This window comes from Zonotrichia leucophrys, chromosome 21, assembly GCF_028769735.1.
Source record: "Zonotrichia leucophrys gambelii isolate GWCS_2022_RI chromosome 21, RI_Zleu_2.0, whole genome shotgun sequence".
Taxonomy (NCBI): Eukaryota; Metazoa; Chordata; class Aves; order Passeriformes; family Passerellidae; genus Zonotrichia; species Zonotrichia leucophrys.
Window position 1 is genome coordinate 4,943,408 of NC_088190.1, and position 21,962 is coordinate 4,965,369.

General features: G+C 47.7%; 4 protein-coding genes across 5 annotated transcripts in view; 2 read left to right on the forward strand and 2 right to left on the reverse strand.

The window, feature by feature from the left end:
* DRAXIN (dorsal inhibitory axon guidance protein) overlaps window positions 1-1,236 on the reverse strand; it is a 17,436-nt gene extending 16,200 nt beyond the window's left edge. The window contains exon 1 of the mRNA XM_064730815.1: window positions 1,160-1,236. The gene's annotated coding sequence lies outside the window, so the exon portion shown is untranslated. The remainder of the gene's footprint in view (window positions 1-1,159) is intronic.
* On the forward strand, window positions 1,098-8,285 carry MAD2L2 (mitotic arrest deficient 2 like 2). 2 transcript variants are annotated; one of them, XM_064730819.1, is made up of 9 exons: window positions 1,098-1,235; window positions 4,174-4,225; window positions 4,435-4,553; window positions 5,079-5,150; window positions 5,951-6,051; window positions 6,167-6,261; window positions 6,364-6,437; window positions 7,418-7,510; window positions 7,806-8,285. In XM_064730819.1, the coding sequence occupies exons 2-9, from the start codon at window positions 4,186-4,188 to the stop codon at window positions 7,845-7,847; spliced, it is 636 nt and encodes a 211-aa protein (XP_064586889.1). In that variant the 5' UTR covers window positions 1,098-1,235; window positions 4,174-4,185; the 3' UTR covers window positions 7,848-8,285. The 2 variants fall into 2 exon arrangements, with proteins under 2 accessions (XP_064586889.1, XP_064586888.1); XM_064730818.1 differs by lacking the exon at window positions 1,098-1,235 and adding an exon at window positions 1,806-1,892.
* Window positions 6,728-12,783, reverse strand: LOC135456748 (F-box only protein 44-like). Its single transcript, XM_064730817.1, has 6 exons — window positions 12,742-12,783; window positions 12,312-12,625; window positions 11,568-11,694; window positions 10,794-10,889; window positions 10,320-10,455; window positions 6,728-9,560 (listed from the first exon to the last, which is right to left on the reverse strand). Exons 1-6 carry the CDS (start codon window positions 12,753-12,755, stop codon window positions 9,414-9,416), a joined length of 834 nt encoding a protein of 277 aa, XP_064586887.1. The 5' UTR covers window positions 12,756-12,783; the 3' UTR covers window positions 6,728-9,413.
* Window positions 12,784-13,026: 243 nt separating this feature from the next.
* FBXO2 (F-box protein 2) lies at window positions 13,027-20,628 on the forward strand. Its single transcript, XM_064730820.1, has 7 exons — window positions 13,027-13,041; window positions 13,086-13,147; window positions 15,048-15,316; window positions 16,589-16,715; window positions 16,807-16,902; window positions 18,065-18,200; window positions 19,673-20,628. Exons 3-7 carry the CDS (start codon window positions 15,073-15,075, stop codon window positions 19,805-19,807), a joined length of 738 nt encoding a protein of 245 aa, XP_064586890.1. The 5' UTR covers window positions 13,027-13,041; window positions 13,086-13,147; window positions 15,048-15,072; the 3' UTR covers window positions 19,808-20,628.
* The last annotated feature ends 1,334 nt before the right edge of the window (window positions 20,629-21,962 follow it).

Consider the following 21,962-nt stretch of genomic DNA (forward strand, 5'->3'; position numbering starts at 1 on the left):
GAACCCTCTGCTCTGCTTCCCTCTGGGACTTCATCACAGCATCACAGGCGACCTGCCATCAAACAGAGCCTGCTCTACCCAATAAAGAGACTAAAACAGCAGTGAGCCTCAGATTCACACCCAAGATAGGGTTGTTTGATGTCAGCATGGCAGAGAAGACTGTTCGGTTTTGTGCCCAATGCCAGGTGACAAATGGGACACAATCAATAGGAGAGGTCACTGCTCACCCAGCTGGAAAGTACTCGCCGGTGTTACAGGGAAGAATGGGGCAGATTTGCCCTGATCTTTGCTGGGAGGGAGACAGGGATGTGTCTCGACTGGCAAAACAGTTAGGCTGTGTTTTCAAAATCCTTCCTTGCATGACATTCTCACTTTGAACCATATATATTAATGCCTCCTTCCTCAAGAGAGAGGACATGGCAATACAAAACCACTTCCACTAAACCCTCCAGCTGACAGAAAACTTCAGGTGCGAATTGGATAAGCGCCACTTAAATTCTGCGTGATTAATTACTAGTTGCAATAAGCCATTAACTGATGCCAAGCTGATTTAATTCAGAAACGAGACCTCACTTTTCTCAACAGAGGAAGAGCAGATAGCAAGCCGCGGGTACGCAGGGGCTCTGTAAACACAATGACTCGGTGGGAAAAGCTTGGATCTCCCCTCGGCATCGCTGGCTCGGAGCCGGGACGTTCCTTTGGGGTGTGTGCGAGGGGCTCAGACCCTGAGAGAGGGACGGTGCCTCTGTCCGAGGAGACTTTGCCTCCCAGAGTGATGTGGGGAGGAATTTGGCAGGAATGACCCACAGCGGGGCGGCGGGACGCGTGTCGCAGAGCCCGAACCGCGCATCCATCCCTGCGAGGCACCGGGCACGGAGCCGACCCGTGTGGTAAAACCCGCAAAGTCCGGAGCGCGCTCCCCAGCACGGGTGACAATAGGTCCGGCCGAAGGCACCGCGCCCCGGCCCCGGCGCTGTCCGAGCGGAGCGATGCCGCCGTAACCGGAGCTCCGCTGCAGGACCGGGCAGCCCCGCCAGTCTTTGTCTGCTCCGGGGCGCACGGAAAGTGGGAAGGTGCTCCCCACTCCTCCCCAGCCCCTGAGATAGCGGAGGGGATTCAGCTCGGCGGAGCATCCAGCGGCGCGGGCAGCGCTGCTTACCTGTCCGGAGGTGCCGGTCCGGAGAGCCTGGCGGGCAGGGCAGGGCAGAGCTGTGCGAGCGGCGGAGGGGAGGCAGGTCTGCGGGGGGCAGGGGGTGTTCAAACCCGAAAGGAGAGGAGGAGGAGGAGGAGGAAGAGGAGGAGGAGACAGGGGGAAGGCAGTGGGGGAATGTGGAGAGGAATCGGGGACATGGGGAATCCCGGGGGACTGGGGTGCATGGTGCCGGAGGAGGTGGGGCTGCGAGGGGCGGAGGGGCTCTGGGCGTGCGGGGGGCACAGGAGGAGTGCGGGCCATGCCAGGGCAGCGTGCTACGGAGGAGGTGGGTGCGAGAGCGCAGGGCGCTGGTGGCAGCAGCGCTCCCTGCCCCGGGCACGGACGGGACAGACAAAGACCGGAGACAAAGGCGTGGCAGCCCGGGGAGGCGGGGAGCCGGTGAGCCCCGCTCACCTGCGCGGTGCGGCGGGCTCCGCTCTCCCGCGCGCTTTCCCCGCGTTATGGTCCCGGGGAGGGAGAGCCGCTGGGGGCTGAGCGTGCCCCGCTCTGTGCACCGAGCCCCGGCCCCGCCGTGCCCCGGGAGCTGTGGCGGTGCCGGGACCCCGCGGGGCAGCGGGACCGACCCGCGCCCGCTCCTCCCGCCCGCCGGGGGGCGCTGCTACCGCCCCGCCATGGCGTCATCCGCAGGCGCTGCCGCCGCCGCTTCCCGCGCTGGGCGCCGTGAGGGGCGGCGGGCCCGGTACGGAGCGGGGACAGCGGGAGGGGGACAGCGGGGTGGGGAGCACCGCCGGGCGGACACGGGGAGACACGGGGGCAGGTGGCCGTGCTGAGGCGGGGCGCTGGGCGGCAGTGGAGCCGTGCGAGGAGCCCCGTTCCGGGAGGGAGCAGCGGCGGACGGGCGGTTGCCAGGCTCGGTTCTCAGGCTGAGGAAAGGCGGTGCCGTGCGGTTGAGACGAGGAGTGGGCGAGGCAGCGGCGGTGAGGGGAGCCCGGGTGAGGGAGCGGCGGTGAGGGGAGCCCGGGTGAGGGAGCAGCGATGACGGGAGCCCGGGTGAGGGAGCGGCGGTAACGGGAGCTCGGGTAAGGGAGCGGTGGTGACCGGAGCCCCCATGAGGGCAGTGGCGGTGAGGGGAGCCGGGGCTCGGCAGCGGCGGTGACCGGAGCCCAGGAGCGGGCACGGCACGTCCGGGCTGCTGGAGTGGCCTGTGCGCGCTGCTCTGGGCTGGTGCGGAGCTCCCGTGATAGGCACAAGGAGGGCGCTGGGTTATATTTACGATATTTATGATATTCCCCATCCCCGGAATGTCCGAGGTTGGATGGAGTTGGTACCAGCCTGGGATAGTGGAGGGTGGCCCTGCATCTGGCAGGGTGTGAAAAACGCCAATGACTTGTTTTTAGAATTTTAAGTGTTTAATAGTAATAAAATGGTTATAAAAAGAGTAATATAATTAGAGTAATAAAAATTTGGATAATTAGGATTTAGGACAATACGAGACATGGACAGTCCAGGTACCTTTTTCTGGGCAAAATAAGACCAAAAAAGGACCCACATTAACAGAGGATTAACCCTTAAAAGTAACAGCCTGTTGCATATTCATACAGCTCATCCATGATGCAGAAATTCCATTCAAACACAGGATTCTGTCTGGGCAGTGTCAGCTTCTTCCTTTGAATCCTGACAGCATCTTCAGGGCTGAGTGAGGCAGGAAGAAGTTAGTTTCTTCTGATAAGGGAGCAATAAATTGTCTTTCTCTGAAAGATTTAGGTGTCCTGTGGCTGAACGTCTAAAAACACAGATTGTTTATGATACTCTGTAGGTGTTTTGTACTAATTTGAGAGCCACTGTGGCTGGGGTGCCAGAGAGATTGTTAACTATCTTAATTGTATTTAGTGTAGCAGATCACTAATATTCCAGCAAGTCCTTGTATACGAGGGTACAACTCTGTTTTAAAAACTGGGGCTGAAAGTAGCTCCCTGTTTTGTGCAGGTTGAACTAATTCTTTGTAGGTCTGAAAACATTTTATTGCAGCTGAAACAGCTTGAAAATGAATGTCTATAGAGCTTATTGGAACATCTGTGGTTTGTCAAAAGTCTTTGTAGAAAACCTGAGTTACTGGTGGAGCCAGAGTGCTCCAGAGGCATTTAAAGATCTCTACAGTTCATGAATGGTGCTGCTGTTAGTGGTTTCAATTTGTTGGCTTGCAGAGGTAAAATAATTAAACAAAATAAAGTTTCTAATAGATAATTATGTACACAATGTGACATAAATTATGTAAGGCGTGGAGTCTGCTATGCAGGGAAAGCTGTTGGGAAGCTGAACTCCAGCATCTGCTGTTTGATTGTCAGTTTGCCACAATAATGTGCTGCCCTTTGTTGCTCACAAATTTCAGGCTCCCCAGGGATGCAGTCACAGCCCAAGCCTGTCAGAGTTCAAGGAGCAGCTGAATGATGCTCTAAATCACATAGTTTAGTTTTTGGTGGTCCTGTGAGGAGCAGGGAGTTGAACTCCATGATCCTTATAGGTGCCTTCCACCCTGAGGAATTCCATAATCCTGTGTCACAAAGTTGACTTAATTATGCAGCTCTGCAGGGTTTGGGTTCCTTGGGACTGGAGAGGGAAACTCAGAAGTTGTTGATGGTGTGTCAGTGGAAGATGTAGCCCCAAGCTTGGACAAGCAATGGTTGGTGGTGGTGTCAGAATAAACCCAAAACCCCAAGAAGTTCTTGTGTTACAGGAAGAGATAGGGCTTAGAAAAGGCAAATACTATGAAGCTTTAAAAAACAGTGTTTCTTGTGTTACTAGAAAGTATTTGTCTGAACTTTCCTGTGTCCCAGAAAGGGAGACTGAAAACCCCAGGAATTAGATGATGGATAATTTCTCATCCTGAGGTGTGGCACTGGTTTGTGCACTGCTGGTAATGCCTGAGGATGTGCTGGGCTTATAGGGTTTAGCTCCATGATCTGACTGGATGAACAATACAGGAGCCAGAGGATAACCATTCCTTTTGTGCTTATTTCCAGGGTCTGGGGAAGATGACCACTCTCACACGGCAGGACCTTAACTTTGGGCAAGGTAATGTGTTGTACCAAGCTGCATCTGGTGTCCTTGTGAGGCTCCTCTTGGGGGAGTGTTGTAGGGTTGCTCTGTCCCTAAACTTTCTGCAGCTAAGAGGAGGCAGGTGAAATTTATGCAGAAAAAATTAACCTGTAAAAAAGGTCCATTGAGTCTCTGGTATTGCTCTACTTTCCCACACCTTATTCCAGCATCCTTCTGTTTTTCAGTTGTTGCAGATGTTCTTTCAGAATTCCTGGAAGTGGCTGTTCACCTCATCTTGTATGTCAGAGAAGTTTACCCTATTGGGATCTTTCAGAAGAGGAAAAAATACAATGTACCTGTCCAGGTAGGAGATTTTCCTGGAAGCTGACAGCCACATGGACAAGCAAAATAGCAAGGATCAATCAACACTCAGGAGAAAAAACTTACACTCTGCAAGTGATTGTTTAATGTACAGTGATTATTTTTGGGGAGAGCTTAGTTCCTGTCATAAGAGAGGATACAAAAAGTGCTCATGGGACAAGCAGGTCATGGATAACAGCAGTGAAGGCTGCCCCAGCTCTGTGCAGGGAGGTGACAGGAGTGATGTTCACTAGGAATTAGGGATGGTTGGAATATGCTATTCCATATGCTGTTCTGGGTATCCATTCCAGATACACAACAACTGCATGGCTGCAGTGATCTGCCTCAGCTGGTTAACCCTTCCCTGGAAGAATTGCTGATTTGAATGGGCAACTCAGCATTTTCCAGCACTATTTGGAGCATGACTTGAGTTCCTTGTACACACTGGTGCTTCTGTTTAAATCTTCCATTTTAGCATTGTCCTGGCTCATGTCCAACACAGCTCTGACTCTTCCTGTGTTTGCTGCAGATGTCCTGCCACCCAGAGCTGAACCAGTACATCCAGGACACACTGCACTGTGTGAAGCCTCTGCTGGAGAAGGTGAGCTCAGACTGGGCAAAAGTACTGCAAGTGGATTTAATAGAAAGTGAGAGAACATAAATATTATCTTAACTGCAACATTTGTTTACAAATTTACCATACACAGTATACTAGGTGATAAAAGGTCCTAACAAAACTAAAAACATCATAACCTTCCTGACAAGACCCTGCCTTGTCTCATATAGCACACAAGGACACATGTCTGTATATTTCCAGTTACATCACCCAGCATTCTGCTTTACAATCCACTTGAGTTTAAGCACCTGCTGTGGCAGAACAGTTTGAATGCTTTGCTGAGAACCAGGAAGCAAAGGTAGGCCTGGACTCCAGGTTTTGTGAGAGAAGGATGTGACCAATGAAACATTCCAGGCAGGTTTTCTATGCCTTGCTCTTTACAGACAATTTTAATGCACATGTAGCAAATGGAATAAGGACTGTTCTAAATTGGGGTTGTACAAAGCTGCTCTGTTTGGTCAATGGCCTTAACTCCATCAGTGTCAATCAGGCTGTGCATTTCCTCCTTTGTTCCAAAACAGGACCTAGAGGAATGTACTGTTTAGCACACTTCATCTCCCTCAGCCTCAGCCACCAGCTGGCAGCTTAACACCCAGCAAGAAATGGCTTTGCAAAAGCATTTTTTTTTTCTGATTGCTAAGAATAATCTGAAGTCAGATTTTGGATAAGGGCTTGTGCTGTGAGCCCTGTCAACTGAGTGTACTCCACTGCATCAAAGAATGTAAAGCACACTGTGGGCAGCAGACAGCTCGTATTGAGGGATTTTTCTGTCTTGGTTCCTGCAGAACGATGTGGAGAAAGTCGTGGTTGTAATTCTGGATAAAGAGCACCACCCCGTGGAGAGATTTGTCTTTGAGATCACCCAACCACCTCTTCTTTCCATTAGGTGAGCTTTCCACTCCTGTTTGCCCCTGGCATCCAGCACCCAGCCCTGGGAGACATTCTGGGAACAACTTCAGGCCTTTGCTGCATGCCAGTAACAAGTTCTGTCTCCTCCACAGTTCTGAGTCCCTGCTGTCCCACGTGGAGCAGTTACTGCGTGCCTTCATCCTGAAAATCAGCGTGTGTGATGCTGTGCTGGACAACAACCCCCCAGGTAAATGTCACCTGGATGCAGACAGCCTCAGGCCTGGCATTGCTTGGCTTGGCTGATCCTCTGGGAGCTGTGCCCTGAGCTGGAACCTGACACTTCCCTTAGGTTGCACCTTCACAGTTCTGGTTCACACACGGGAGGCGGCCACACGCAACATGGAAAAGATCCAGGTGATAAAGGTGAGTGATGGCCTCGGGCACCTGATTGTGTGTGAGGAGCTGCACAGCAAAGACTGGGCACTGCAGAGTTTTTGGCATCTTTAAGGTTAAGGCTGAGAGATATTTTGAACATGTAGGTTGGTGTCACATGAGACACATCATAACTACTTGAAATGAAGTGAAATTGTAAATGCTGGTGAGCTGACAGCACATTTTCCACACACAGCCACCACTGCAGAGAAGTTCAAATTAAATAGATTGTAACAATACTCACTGTCCAGTGCTTGCTCAGACACTTAGAAACACTCAGGCATGTAGAATAGGTTCTTTAATTTAATCAAGCAGAAAAGCAGCCCTCACCCACCATCCACTTATGTATAAAGAGCAAGAAAGACTAAGATTAAACAAATGAGTAGGTTTGGGGGCACAAATACATTGTATCTTACACTTTCTAAAGGAAGATTATTTTCAAAGAATCTTTGCTTAGATACAGGGAAACTTTTTTCCTGAGTCAATTATTTTATGTGTCCTAAGGCATAACAAATAAAGCTAGCAAAGTATAAAATTGTTTCAAAATGAAAGTCTGTTCTGCACTGCTCAGTAATGGAAACTTGTGGTGTAGTAGACCCAACTTTAGACTTCCAAGGCAGGATGGAAACCCATGCCCTAAGCATTCTGGAGTTGCAGTTAAATCTTGGTGTAATGAACTGGGCAGGGTAGCTCAGGACAGCAGAGAGTGTATCTTTTAAAGAAGTGAGATGTCACCTTTGCAGTAAATGCAGTGGGTTCACCTCACAGTTTGATGCTGTAACTGAAGACAATTATGCTGAGTGTCAGGGCCAAGCGTGTAAATGTTAAGTTTTGTTGTAGGGGAAGGTTTGAATTACCTGTTCTTCCCTCAGCCACTCTTGTCCCTCTTTCAGCTTAAGTGCTGAGGAGGAGCTCCCCTCACAGCACTGCTGGGTTCTGCCAGTGACACCTCCTTGTGTTCCTGCCCCCAGGATTTCCCCTGGATCCTCGCTGACGAGCAGGACGTGCACATGCACGACCCCCGGCTCATTCCCCTGAAAACCATGACATCTGACATCCTAAAGGTGAGCAGGGCATGCTGACCAAGAGGTGCTGAACCTGCTGTGGTTCTGAACTTTGATCTGACATCAACTCTGCAATTTTCTGTGGTGTAACAACTTTAAAACATACTGCTGAGCAGTAGCTTAGTCTTGCAGATGTCTGGGCCAGTGATCAAAGCAGGGCAAGACTCCTCATAGTAAAATAGGAAACTTGGTTATGGGGGAAGGTATAAGCACTTCCTATTCAGTCTCTTGCAGGCTTTTTTTCTCATTCACCTACCTGTATACCAACAGGACTGTTCCTTGTTTCTCTCTCCAGATGCAGCTCTATGTAGAAGAGCGAGCTCACAAAGGCACCTGATTTCAAATCTTCCTTGCCTTCAAGCTTCATCTGATCTTCCAGTGGAGTAAGATCTGTCACAAACTGTATCTTGATAACCATCTCTTCAGCTGGCCTTCTGGGTGAATGTAGAGCAGCTGCTGCCTCTTTATTTCAAGTGCTCTTACCACTGTATAAAGAACTGACTTGGAATGGGGAGCCAGAGCCTGTTCCCATCTTGACTTGTGTGAGAGCACAGGTGTTGATGCAGTGCATCCCTGGGGAGTCAGTGCTTTATTACCAGTCCAGTTCTCACCTGGAAAGGGCAGCTCCATTGCACACAGGCAGTGACAGACAGCTAGGAGCTGTCACACAGTCCATGGGAGCAACACTTGTGCTAAGGGGGAGTGAGGCCTTATGTAGTGTCTGTCCACTGTGACCATCCCAAGCAGTCTTCAATAAATACCAAGTTTTACCCCAGTTGAACTGGGCTGAGTTCTGTCAAAACCAGGCTCCCTTCTTCAGCAAAGAAGTATTTTTATTTTCTTTTCTGCCCGTATATGGACTCTGTCAGTTCCTATGAAAGGCTGTACAACCTTGGTCTCTCTCCTTTCACTCAGAGGTGGCATTAGCAATGTGGAATTTGTCTGTCCAGCAAGGACACCTGCCATGTATCCTACTCCTAACTGAGAATAAGCAAGGAAAGCACTAATAATCCTACACCTGTCAGAGGAGATGGAACATGGCCTTAACATCAGCTCTGGGTATATAAGGGTGGGAGACACAGTTCAAACAAGCTGAGCTTGTTTGTCAGAGAATTTGGTACACTAGCCTGTCCAGCACCTTCTGCTTCCTCCAAGGAACAAGTGTAGGAACATTATAGAACAAGTCTGGGCACTGCTTTAACATTTTATATTGGGTTACACTGCTCAGTACAAACCAAAGGTGATGTGGGAAAAGCCCAGCACAATCAAAAGGCACTTGTGTTGTTAGGCAGCTGTCTGAAGGGACTTCTTACCTCCTCTTTCTCTACCTCTTTATTCAAACACCAAGGGACTGTTTTGCATCATTTTGATCATACACACTTAGAGAAAGGGTAAGGAATTCACTACCAGTGACACAGCACTTAGGGACAAGGGGTGACAGTTTCCTGATGCTATGAAAGGTCTGATGCAGATCATAAATCTTAACACTGAAACAGGAAAGAAAATACCATACATGACAAGCTGTGGCAGAGTCCTTGTAGATACCATTTATAATCTGAAATTAAGCATTTTAGCCTTATCTTTCCTATATTCCATAAACATGAAAGTGTCTTTAAGTCTCTGTGTGTTAGCATAATAATGTATTAACTAGAAAAGATAGATCCCATATTTAATTGTCCCAGTTTTTCTCTGGAAGGACACCAGTAACTGGAGTAGCATCCATGGTAGAAGAGAATGGAAGATGAAGACAGAACACCCTCCCAAAAGGCTGGGCCTGCTGAATTCTACTGTGAATATGAGCTGCAAGACAAAGCTAGGACACACCCAGACAGAACAGGCAGACAGTGCACCTGAGGCCACTTGGTTCCAGTCCTGAGGTAAAAGCAAACCCTTCCAGAGTGGCTCACAGTGAGCTGGGGGGCCCAATGGTGATGCTGCTGTTTGTCACACGCACCCCATACCAGCCTGCCCAGTACTGGGTGTCCTGGCCTCCGTGCTGGAACCAGATGTGACGAACTCCTGCTGGGTAATTCTGGAAGGTGTGAGAAATCTGCACAGAAAAGAGAATTCCTCTTAATTTGCCTGAATAAATCAGCGTTCACCTAGAAGCTCAGAAAAACTACAGTGTGTGAGTCTTAGAGTGAGCTCTTCCTGAGCCTAGATAGCTTTCATTGAAAGTGCACCATACCCTGTTTTTTTGGGGAGGAGAGGGTGACAGGAGGAGGAAAGAAGCTTTTCTCACTCAGCCTTCTCCCCAAAATCCTATCTGTGTTAAGCTAACTAAGCTATCCCATCTATAAAAGATAAACCTTAATTTCAGAGCTGACATCGTGCCAGCATCAAACTGTAACACTAACATTAAGCTTGATTTTTAAGTGCATGTTTAAGTAACATCTAATGCAGAATGTACAGCAAATCAAACCAGTTAAACACCTGTAGCAGTTTAAGAAAAGTTAAGTCTGCAATACTTTGCTATTTTTAAAACAGTTTTTTGATCAAAAAAAGCCCTGAAATCTGCTCTTGTTATTTAATTATTTAGACAGAATCTTACATAAAACCAAGAAACAATTAAAAGACTGCATTAAAACAACACAGAAGCCCACAGGATACTCTATAGAAAATGCTGGGCACCTAAAAATATTAGCTGTCTCATTCAGGACACCACTGCTTCTTCAGCATCATCAACAGCAAGAGCAGGGGAGGCTGAAGAGCAGAGAAAGTCCACTGGCACTTCTGGCCAAGTAAGACTTGCAACACACCAGTGTCACAACACTGCAGTGAAGCTCCTGCCTCCCTGGCTGCTGCTCACCTCTCTCCACTGGGCATCGCTCCACTGCTCAATGACCACTGGCTCAGGATGGAATTCCTGCAGGCAGATCCAGTCCTTGGAGAGCAGCCTCACGGTGAGCTCGTAGCGGCACCCGCAGTCAAACCTGGCAGCGTACCTGGAGGGGCAGGAGGAATCAAGGAGCAGGGCTGTATACACAGCATTCAGTGGCCTTTATTTTTCAAAAGCAGTCTCCAAGGGGATCCCTGTCTGCAGAGGAAAAGGAGTAAAGGAGTGTCATCCCCATAGCTATAGAGAAGTTGTGGAAGTTACAGCTATCCCACCCTTCACAGGATTGCCACCGTGTAGTCCATTAAGTAAATTTAGATTTAGCTTCTTTTTCACTCAATAACTCCCAAAGAATAAAGAACTGATTTTATGGCATGAAAAGCTCCAGAAGCCTAGCTTACCTCTAGACCAATGCTAGAAATTCTACTTTTCAGTGCTTCCACTCACCAGTCCTTGACTGTAATTTCAGGCCGTATCTCATCCATCAGCTGATTCCAGTAGCCTTCTTTATCCAGGGTAATGATTTGAGACTTGAAGCATGGCCTGAAACAGACATAGAAATAGTTCTACAGAACACTTCTCTCTTGCTGTCCTTTCCCTGACAGCTTTAATACCCACCCAGATCCCGAAGGCCCACAAAGCTGACCTGGCTAAACCCTGCCTTTTCCATAGCCAGAACCTGACAAGAAAATGAACTGAATTAGCTTCACCCCAAGATAAAAAGAATAGTTACCTACAAGCTGGATTAAGAGGAGTCTCTGTATTGATGTACTGGTAACAGGAAACCAGTGCCTAGTGCTTGTAAAAGCTGTTGATCCTCCTCTGGTGACAGCTTTTATTACAAGTTGTTTGTGTGACACACCCACCGCTCCTGAAGCTTACAGAGCTTTGACCTTGCCATGTAAGTACAGTTGATTTTCTCAATCAACCTTTCTCCACCACCTTTGGGAGAGGAGAAGCAGGGATTCCATGTGGAGTATCCTAACTATAAAAATTACAGGAAGTTCCTGGTAGGCAGAGAAATTTAGCACCTGCTGTGATCAATTCTCTCAGCAGGACCCATCTCTTTAGATTAACTGGTATAAAGGGTTAATGAAGCTCCTTCCTTTTCCCACAGGTGATCTAAGGTTCAGGACCTGCCACCAGCCTTCTAACCATGGTGCCTTTTCAGGCAGGTGGGAGGGAGCAGGTTTCCCAGTTCCACTGGAATCCAGTTCTTACCCATATGAAGTGACAAAGTATTTTTGTACTCTGGGGTCTGACATATGACTTCCATGAGCTCCAGGCAGATCCTCAATTTTCCACTTATCTCCTTCATTGGCATCAATTGTCCAGTGCTGGAAGTTCTCTAAAAACACAGATGTCCAAGGTGAGGGTTAGGACCTCACTCCAGCTACCAGCAGGATCTCAGCTTTTGTTAGAATCAGCAACAGGAGAATTTTAGGAAGCTACCTGATGTTTTCAGATCCACTGTATTTCTCCTACAGCTGTAAGTGACTCCTGTCATTATGCTGTCATTACTTTTATGTGGCTGTCAGCATCTAGGACAGCGGGCAGCAGATTTCTGACCTCATCAGAAAATCAGCAGCAGCAATAAAGTAGGATTACTGTAGTTATATTAGTCAAGTCTTTGGTAACAAAAGTTCTCCAGCTGCCCAAATGTTTAATCCAATCCCTGATCGTTTCACTACCCCATTGTACTTGCAGTGCAAATTAATTGTCACTGCCTGCTGTACTGGGGCCTTATGACTCCAGATTTTTCTGGCTAAAACCACAAAGTATTGGTAAATACATATCTATGTATCTATCTACAGCAGTTTTACTGCAGGAGCTGAGCTATAAATCTGACCTAGCAGAGCTAAACCCAACAGCTGGACAGTCCCACAGCACAAGCAGAAGTTGAGGCATGACTCATTTAGACTGCTCAGAAACTCTTAGTCCTTTATTATAAATAACGAAACCAACCTTCAGCACGAGGGTTTTTGAGTAAGTTTTTCTTCATGTGGCAGAGCATATAGAAGATCTTCCAGTCCGAGATGCTCCTGTCATAGCTCTGACGATAAAACCCATCGCGCTGGCACTTGCGCTTCCACAGCGTGTTCAGGTCCACCACGTAGCGCCACTGCGAGCACACCAGGCGGCAGGTGCGGAGCAGCTCCCGGGCGGGCAGCAGCGACAGCAGCTCCACCAGCACGTCCTCGGGCAGGTCCCCGATGCTGGTCATGGCAGGCCGCGGCCCGCGGGAGGGCGAGGGCGGATCCGCGGCACGACGGGCCGAGCTGCCGGAGGGGAAGGCAATTTCCTCTCGTGACTAACAGCGCCGCGGAGAGCCCGCCCGGCCCCCGGCCCGCTCCCGCCGCAACCCCCGAACCCGGTCCCCGGTGCTCGGTCCCACCTGGCTCCGCCCATCGGCGCCTCCGGACGCGGATGTGCGGGGCCAGGGGGCGGGGCCGCCGGGGCGGGGCCGCGTTTGGGCGGGGCTGCTTTAGGGCGGGGCCGCTTTGGGGCGGGGCTGCTTTAGGGCGGGGCTGCTTTAGGGCGGGGCCGCTTTGGGGCGGGGCTGCTTTAGAGCGGAGCTGCTTTGGGGCGGGGCCGCCGGCCTGGGGCGGGGCGGGGCCGCGGGGCGGGTCCCGGTTCTCTGCCCGGTCCCGGTTCTCTCTGACCAGACCCGTGCGGAACAAGGCGGGACCGCGAGGTGGGTCCCGCTTCTCTCTGACCGGTCCCGGTTCTCTCAGACAGGCGCCCCACCCCCGTGAGCCGTGCTCGGTGCAGCCCAGCTCGGAACGGCCCCTGCGGATCAGGTAAGAGCGCTCGGTGTCCCTCCTGAGCCTCCGCGGGATTCCCGGGGTGTCTCCTGGGGAAGGAGGAGTGTGACCCGAACTCATCAGGGGATGCGCGCTGCCCGGAGAGTGGCCGTGATGCAAAGCCGTCCCGGTTTGGGTGCTTGGCTGGGGTGGGAAAGGAAAAAGAAAAGGGGAAAAGGAAAGAAAAAAGGAAAGGGAAAAAAGGAAGGGAAAAAGAAAAGAGAAAAAAGGAAAGGAAAAAGAAAAGGGAAAAAGGATAGGAAAGGAAAAAGGATAGGAAAGGAGCCCCCGTCCTTCTCCGAGTGCCGGAGGAAGCCTGGCTAACAGTGCTCTGTCAGCACGCAGGGAGCTGGAGAGGCTTCTGAAATTCCTGTACGAGATGAAACCAGCATGATCCCTCCCGCCTGCTTCTAAAAAATTACGTTTCTGCCGTCGGGATTGTGGTTGAGGGTTGGAAGTGTGGGGAGAATAAGAAATCACTAATTCTGTCTGGGAGTTTTAAATCACAGTTTGCTGGATGCAGTGCAGATAGAGGACGCATCTGAACTCTAGATGTAGGATGCTGCAACAGTAGTGACTCCCAGTTTCTTCCCTTCCTTACCAGGTTTGGCACTGCTGTATTTTGTTTAGCTGTATGCCAGAGTATTTCACCTCTGTTCTTAGTGCTCTTCCAGGTTTAATGAGTCATTCCTGAGGAGTTTGGCTGCATCCATGCAGTTTGCTGCAATCTCAGCAGCTTCCCAGCACCGGGACTCAGCTGACATCAAAGCAGTGTCACAGTGCATCCCTCACGGGCTCTGAATCTGCACACTCATCTTGCCACAGTCCTGCAGCACCTGCACCTGGGGCCTCAGGGCAGCAGAGAGCTGCTTGGAGTCCAGAATTAGCACATGGAGTTAGAGCAAACCCTTCTGACTTTATTCCTCCAATAATGAGGCCATAGACATTAGAATATTAGAAAATACCAGCTGAGTTATTTTCAGTTATGCTCAGACCTTTACTTTATACAGGCTCCTGATTAAGTGCCAGCACTCTGAGGGAAAGGCTGTCAGATATGGAATGAACCACTGCAAAGATGTCTGGCAAGAAGCTTAACACTGATATTTGAGTACTGCTTTGCAGCATTTGTAATCAGGGATGTTCTTAAAGGCAGAACAAGCACCCCTGTGCCTTCCTCTGCAGAGGAAATCATTACTAGGAAGTTGATTTTTGCAGCAGCAGAGATTCTGGAAGGACTGAGTCCAGCCTGGAAAATGAACAAACTCAGTGTTCAAATACATACATTTTGTGGGCAGATTTAATTCAGGGCTTTTAATTAGAATATACAAATAGTAATCTGCTTTAGGCTATTAATCTAATGAGGAACAGGAGACCTTGAGGCTAGGAATCAAAAATCCTGTCTTCAGATAACTGTGGTGGTGTTCACAAGGGTCCCAGGATGAGGGAAGAGATGAGAATCTTCACTCCATGTTTCAGAAGGCTGATTTATTATTTTATCATATATATGATATTAAAAGAAATGATATATTAAAACTATACTAAATAATAGAAGAAAGGATTTCATCAGAAGGCTAGCAAGGAATAGAAAAGAATGAATAAAAAGCTCGTGACTCTCAGAGAGTCTGAGCCAGCTGACTGTGATTGGCCATTAATTAGAAACAACCAGCATGGACCAATCAAAGATGCACCTGTTGCATCCCACAGCAGCAGATAATTATTGTTTTTCTTTTCCTCTAAGGCTTCTCAGCTTCTCAGGAGAAAAATCCTAACGAAAGGATTTTTCATAAAATATGTCTATGACAGATAACATATTAATTTTCCCTTTTTTTCCCCTGCATCCGTGTCTGGCATTGCTGAGGGTGGGAAACCCTGACCATTGCTTTCCACCCTGTCTCAGACAGCTGTGCCCAGCTGCCCCAGGGATGGAGTCCCTCCCTGAAGCAGTGCTGGTCCGGATCCTGGCCTCCCTCCCTGCCGTGGAGCTGGTGCTGGTGTGCCGCCTGGTCTGCTGCCAGTGGAGGAACCTGGTGGATGGAGCTGCCCTGTGGGTCCTCAAGTGTCAGCAGGAAGGCCTCACCAGAGCAGAGTCAGATGTGGAGAACTGGCAAAGCTTCTACTTCCTCAGTAAGAAAAGGAGGAATCTCATCAAGAACCCATGTGGTGAAGGTGAGAGGCATCACAAGCTCCAAGGTGTCAGAGAGGTGACCAGTCACTGAGAATTGTGTTTATCTAGTCTTTGAAAATAGATCTTGGTTGCTGTCAGGTTGCAGAATTTTCTCCTTGCCAAGAGTCAAGTCACTCAATCTGTGCAGCCAAATCATTTGATGAGCACAAAGGCCCTTGATAATCAGCCTTGAGAGACATTACAACAAGCTTCAGGTGACGAGAGGTGCCAGTCACTGAAATTGTGTTTATCTAGTCTTTGAAAATAGATCTTGGTTGCTGTCAGGTTGCAGAATTTTCTCCTTGCCAAGAGTCAAGTCACTCAATCTGTGCAGCCAAATCATTTGATGAGCACAAAACCTCTTGATAATCAGCCTTTGCAAAGGGCTTTTACATAACATTCACTTTATCTAACCTCTGCAAGGATCTAAATCATGTCTGAGACACAGACATGTCCTTTGTAGAAACCATCCAACACAGTAATGGCTGTGGCATTTGTTTCTGTATTGCCTCTTGCCAAGCCATGACAGGAGAGATGAAGCCTTTCCCAGCTCAGGGGTGAGTCTGCCCTCAGCTCACCAAGCCCTTCAGGCTTCTCTCCTTGGAGCAGCTCAGAAAAAACAATCATGTTTTTTCCTTCCTCACCTCAGCCCATGTTAGAGACTGGGCACACACCCCATGTGCCATCATTCTGAATCTGTGACCTTCACTTGCCAGAGCTGTAAGCTGCTTGGCAATAAGCAGCAGTAACCAAGCCTCACAACCCAAGCAGCAACAATTTCACACATCATAGACCAAAGCAGCATCAACACAACTTCCCCATTTTGTTACAAGCGACCTTCTGCAAGCTTTTCCAACATCCAGGTTTGCCTCCTGAAAACCCTGATGTTTAAGGTCTTACTGCTTCAGAAAATACCACTTAGTGCTTTAGAAAACTTAGAAACAAAGCAATCAGCACCTGTCCCCAGAGTTTGTGTGCTGTGACACTGTTCAGAATACCTAAATTCTTTCCCTGGAGTACTTTCTTAAACCCACACATACACAGCCACTTTTTGGGAATGTTAAAGTTTGGTGTGATTAGTTAGACCAAAGGTTTTTGCCTGACCTCTACTTAACAAACATCTCCATATAACAAACATCTCCATCTCAGCACATATAAAATCAGTGCTGTGTCTAATATCAAACCTTCACAAGCCAGAGGAAGGTTCCAGTGGGAGATGGTCAAGTTCCCCACAGCCACAGGACTCATCCAAGTCTCTTTTCTGCCACTTGCAGAAGGCTTGGAGCACTGGGGAGAGGTAGAGAATGGAGGTGATGGCTGGAAAATTGAAGAGCTCCCAGGGGACTTTGGAAAAGAATTTCCTAGTGAAGAAGTCCATAAATACTTTGTCACATCTTATGAGTAAGGCTGCTTTCTTCTCTCCCTCAGGAAAGGGGGCATTTTTGGTTCTCCCAGGAGGGAATGTGATCCCAATTAACATTTTGTGTTTCAGGTGGTGTCGAAAGGCTCAGGTCATTGACCTGAGGGCTGAGGGCTACTGGGAAGAGCTGATGGATACAAGCCAGCCTAAAATCATGGTAAGAGACTGGTAAGTATTGAGGAAGGCTCTGGGGACAGGCAGAGGGTTAAGAAAGATAAGGAAGAGAGGGAGGGCATAGGCTGTCTATCCATCTATCCATCTCAATCTATAAATAAAAAAATAGAAAAAAGAGATTAAAAATATTACAAATATTTAAAAATATAAAAAATATATATTATATATAAAGGTATAAAATATATATAAAACTATACATAAAATATAGATAAAACTATACATAAAATATAGATAAAACTATACATAAAATATAGATAAAACTATACATAAAAATATAGATAAAACTATACATAAAAATATATAAAACTATGTATAAAATAGATATGAAAACATAAATACACATAAATATATAACTATATTATATATATGTAAAATTATATAAATATATATACATGATATATAAAAATTATATAAATGAATAAATCCATAAATCTATAAATATAAAATTATAAAAAATATAAAATATTTAAAATAAAAATACATTTTATATATAAATATATAAAATAGATATAAAACTATATTAAAATATATAAAACTGTATATAAAATAGAAATAAAAATATAAATACACATAAATATATAACTATAGTATATATATGTAAAATTATATAAATAAATAATATATATAATTATATAAATAAATATATGATATATAAAAATCTATAAATAGAAAAATTATTAAAATAGATTAAAATATATTAAAATACTTAAATAAAATATACATTTTATATATAAATATATAAAAATATATTAGAATACATAAAACTATATGTAAAATAGATATAAAATATTAAAATATAAATATGCATAACTACATAACTATATTATATATGTAAAATTATATAAATATATATAATATATATATGAAATATATATAAAATTATATAAATAAATATATATATTGGGCCCTAAAACTTCAGCTCCCAGGACTCTGGATGTGGGACAGGGCTCACAGGCAGCTCCCACAGGCTTTAAACTGTTGGAGCACATGAACTCCAAAGCTCAGGTTCCTGTGGTCAGTGAGGGTGGGTGGTGGGCTGGGCTCAGAACCATTGCAGATTTCCATCTCAAAGCAAGGCTGCAGTAACCTGGTGAGCGTGGTGGAGCCTTTGCAGAGCTCTTACAGGTAATGCCAACACCTTGGGCTCTCCTTGTAGGTATGCAGGACGTAGTGATGCTGGCTGCCTCTATGAGCTGTGTGTGAAGCTGCTCTCTGAGGATGAGGACGTGCTGGCTGAGTACAAAAGTGACACTGTCACCATCCCAGAGGGAAATGATGGCAGCTGGACTGAGGTGAGTTACAGGTATGGGCTCAGCAGGTGACACCCCAACCTACATGAATCAGGAATATTTTAAAGCAGAATTTTCCAAGGGGAGGAGAAGGCTCTGTCATGTGTTCTCTGGAGCCATGATCCCGTGATTGAAAAAGGAAAAGGGAGGCTGCTTTACAGGAAACTTGCTGAGTCACCACTAGCAGGTGTAAGGTGCAGGAGATGTCACAGAATCACAAGGTTGGAAGAGACCTTCAAGATCATTGAGTCCAACCTGTTCTTTGACACCTCAACTAAACCCTGGCACCCAGTGCCACATCCAGGCTTTGTTAAACACACCCAGGGATGGTGACTCCACCACCTCCCTGGGCAGAACATTCCAGAACTTTATTGCTATTTCCGTGAAAAACTTTTTCCTAATATCCAACCTAAATTTCTCTTGAGGTAGCTTGAGGCTGTGTGCTCTGGTTCTAGCTCTGTCTGGAGAAAGAGCCCAGCCCCAGCTGAGCTCAGGCACCTTTCAGGAGTTGCAGAGAGTGACAAGGTCACCCCTGAGTCTCCTTTTCTCCAGGGTAAACACCCCCAGCTCCCTCAGTGGTTCCTCACAGGGTTTGTGTTCCCAGCCCCTCTCCAGCCTTGTTTGGACATGCTTAAGCTCTCAATGTCCTTCCCAAACTGAGGGGCCACAACTGGACCCACAATGTCCACCTGGGAGCGATTCAGTGCCCTTGGAACAATGGGATCAAAGCTTCTCCCACTGTGAATTCTCCCACTGTTACCCAGCCTGGCAGGTCTGCCTGTGCCCAGCGGGCTGAGGGCTCTGTGCACTGAACAATGATCAGTTTGTGGTGGTCTTATTGGAATACGAATCCCAATATTACCAGTTAGATTTAGCCTGGGCCAGTCTGACCCTCGCTGCTGAGCCAAAGGCGGCTTCTGTGGTGCTTCACCCCAGAGACACCTTTAGCTTGCCGGTGGTTTCAGCTGGGCACTAAACAAGTCCAGGCTTGTTAGGGACTCTGTTTACCTTAGGAAGAGGCTTCAGGCGAAGGTGAAGAGAAAAAAGGAGGATTCTGCAGAGGGTTATATGCAGTGGTTTATTCCATGGTGACAGAGGTCTGAATCTTGGGAAGACCTCCAACAGAATCGCGAGCACATGGCTGGACTCACCTTTTAAGCTCAGGGAGTGGGGAGGGGAGGGGACAGGTGAGCCACCAACCAGGTGGGGGGGGCGGGGTCTCAAGGGGCGAGGGACACCTAGACAGACCAATGACCCCCAGGCCTGATGGGCATCCTTTGAATTTGACCAACCACACAACGGCCTTGTTGGAATGTTAAGTCTGATTGACAGGACTCACTCAGCAAGGGGCGAGGGGGAAGGGGAACGGGTATTGCCACACCTGGGAGGTGACCTGGAAATCTAAAACAGGACATTGCAACACACCGCAACAGGTCTGACACTTACTAACACCCATTTTGTCGCTTGTCCCCCAGATCTCTCACACGTTCTGCAGCTACGGGCCCGGGGTGCGCTTTGTGCGCTTTGAGCACGGCGGGCAGGACACGCTGTTCTGGCAGGGCTGGTACGGCGCCCGCGTCACCGGCAGCAGCGTGACCCTGGAGCCATAGCCCTGCTCAGCAGGACCTGCATGCTGCAGCTCACCTCCCTCAGGGCATCCATCCCCCAGCCTCTGGATGGTTTCTGCGCGGTGCTGCTGCTGGCTGTAGAGCATTTGGCCTTCCTGCGTAGGAATGTGTGTGCAAGGCGCCAGGAGCCACCAGCTCAAGAGGACCGTGCAAAAATGTGAATGAATTTGGGAATGCACCTCGCCATGTGCACTGGTGTTCTCTGTCAGACAGGAGATCACCTGAAAACCCTGCAGATCTCTGTTAGTCTCTAATGCCTAGCACCCAGCCTGAGTCATCTCTCCTACCTGCTCCCCTGACTTGGGCACTCCTTAACTTGAAGGGATTCCTTAAGTATATTTCCTGGAAGTTAGAGTGGGAAGAAAAGAATAAAGAAAACCACAGACCCTGTGTCTCAAAACATATCAGGGAAACCCAGAGCCTAATTCTCAGCTGTTTCCATGACCTGCAGTGAGAACCTTGGCTTCTTGCATTTATAAAATGATAACATTGTTTACCACAGAGGGGCTCTAGCTTGGCTGTCTACACTAATAGTTTAATTTTTAGTGATAATGCAAAGCAAGAGAGGTTGAATCCTTTTCTCCTTTACACTGTTCCATTTATCAAGGGAAGTGTTGGAAAGAGAAACATGTCTGATGTCCAGCCCTGGGGCTTCATTTGGCTCCCTCAGAGAGATGGCATCTGAGAGTAATTGCTGGTGGACAGAGAAAGAGATTACAACAATTTAGAGTACTGAGTTAGAAAAAATTTGAAATAGGGTCCAGAAACAAATGAAAATAAACTCATTTAGCCCTTCCTGGTCATCTAGTGTGACTCTGCTGGCAGGACACAGACAGCTCTTGGCCTCGCTCCACTTCTGCTGGCCGTGTCTGCAAGAAAACACATCTGCCTCTGCCCTGTGCTTGCTGACAAGACAGCACTCCAGCCTCCCACTTGAACTTCTTGACAACCCTCAGGGCTCTGTGCCCCATCCTGAACAGACCCCTAAGCTTTCCTGAGCCAAGACTGTCCCTGCTAGGGTCACTGTAAGACACAAAATAAAACAGACACTGGAATCTCCAGGGTAAAAAGAAGGGTGTTTAATTTCTGACTCCAACATTTCTAGATTTTCAAAAGTGTGACAGTGGATTGGAGGGTGACAGTGCCACCTCTCCAATGACACTGGGCAAACCAACAGTCCATCAAATTCCCCTTCTCCAGAACAGAATGCAAAACAATAATTATTTACAGAAAAGTGCATGAGAAGGTTCATTACAAAAATGTAAACATCAGAAGGCTTAGAAGAACAGGGCAACACTGCTAGTTATTCCACTCAGAAGAGCATCCCCTAACAGAGCTGGTGTTGCCTAAAGAAAGTATATTTTTGTGTCCATGTGTCTGCCTTCCCTCCCTGGGCTGCCATTTAAGTGCCCTTTACACAAGTAGTGGCTGCTGCTGCCTGCAGGCAGAGGAAGGAGCTCCCACCTGGACACTGCATGCAGCATCCTCAGGCTTTCTGCACAGCTGCTCCCGGGTGCCACACACACCACAGTCCAGGCAAACACAATAAAGTGACACAAATGTGTGTGGATTTCCTCTTTTGTACTGGGTATTTGTCCCCTGTGCTCAAGCATCTGTTTTCTGTCTATGTGGAGAATGTCAGCCAGTTCTCTCCACAATCAGGAGTCACTGTGCTGTGTGTAATTCCATGGTGTCCCTGAAAGAGGAACATGCTCTGTTCCTGAGCACCCTGCACCCATGGGAAGCATTTAATGTGCAGTGTAACAGCAAGCACAAGTGCATTTCAAACACAGTGGGAATTCATTCAAGGCACAGAGAAGGTACAGGAAGGCTTCTGCAGAGCCCAGCCCTGCTGCACACTTCCAGGTCATTTGTCACTGGCTCTGCTGTGAGTTCAACATCAGTTCTGACCCAGGAGGCACCAGAATCAGTTCACAATGTAGTTGTTTCCCTTCCCTTAACCCTGCACACACTGCCATGCAGTGCTGCTTTACCCACCTTTAGCCTTTAGTGCAGCTTTACAGAATACAGAAAGGATATTTACAGAATGCTAAAAAGGTAATAATGAAAACTCGTGACTCTTTACAGAGTCCTGACACAGCTTGGCCATGATTGGCCAATGAGACAAAACAATTCA

What these genes read in the sequence shown, in the direction of transcription:
- MAD2L2 (XM_064730819.1), top strand. Translation starts at nt 4,186, where the DNA reads ATGACCACTCTCACACGGCAGGACCTTAACTTTGGGCAAG. An exon ending in GCTGGACAACAACCCCCCAG is followed by an intron (nt 6,262 to 6,363) that starts GTAAATGTCACC and finishes CACTTCCCTTAG; the next exon opens with GTTGCACCTTCACAGTTCTG. An exon ending in AAAAGATCCAGGTGATAAAG is followed by an intron (nt 6,438 to 7,417) that starts GTGAGTGATGGC and finishes TCCTGCCCCCAG; the next exon opens with GATTTCCCCTGGATCCTCGC.
- LOC135456748 (XM_064730817.1), bottom strand. An exon ending in CAAAAACCCTCGTGCTGAAG is followed by an intron (nt 11,695 to 12,311) that starts GTTGGTTTCGTT and finishes CTGTGTTTTTAG; the next exon opens with AGAACTTCCAGCACTGGACA. An exon ending in TACTTTGTCACTTCATATGG is followed by an intron (nt 10,890 to 11,567) that starts GTAAGAACTGGA and finishes TGTCTGTTTCAG; the next exon opens with GCCATGCTTCAAGTCTCAAA.
- FBXO2 (XM_064730820.1), top strand. Translation starts at nt 15,073, where the DNA reads ATGGAGTCCCTCCCTGAAGCAGTGCTGGTCCGGATCCTGGCCTCCCTC. An exon ending in TACTTTGTCACATCTTATGA is followed by an intron (nt 16,716 to 16,806) that starts GTAAGGCTGCTT and finishes TTTGTGTTTCAG; the next exon opens with GTGGTGTCGAAAGGCTCAGG. An exon ending in AAAATCATGGTAAGAGACTG is followed by an intron (nt 16,903 to 18,064) that starts GTAAGTATTGAG and finishes CTCTCCTTGTAG; the next exon opens with GTATGCAGGACGTAGTGATG.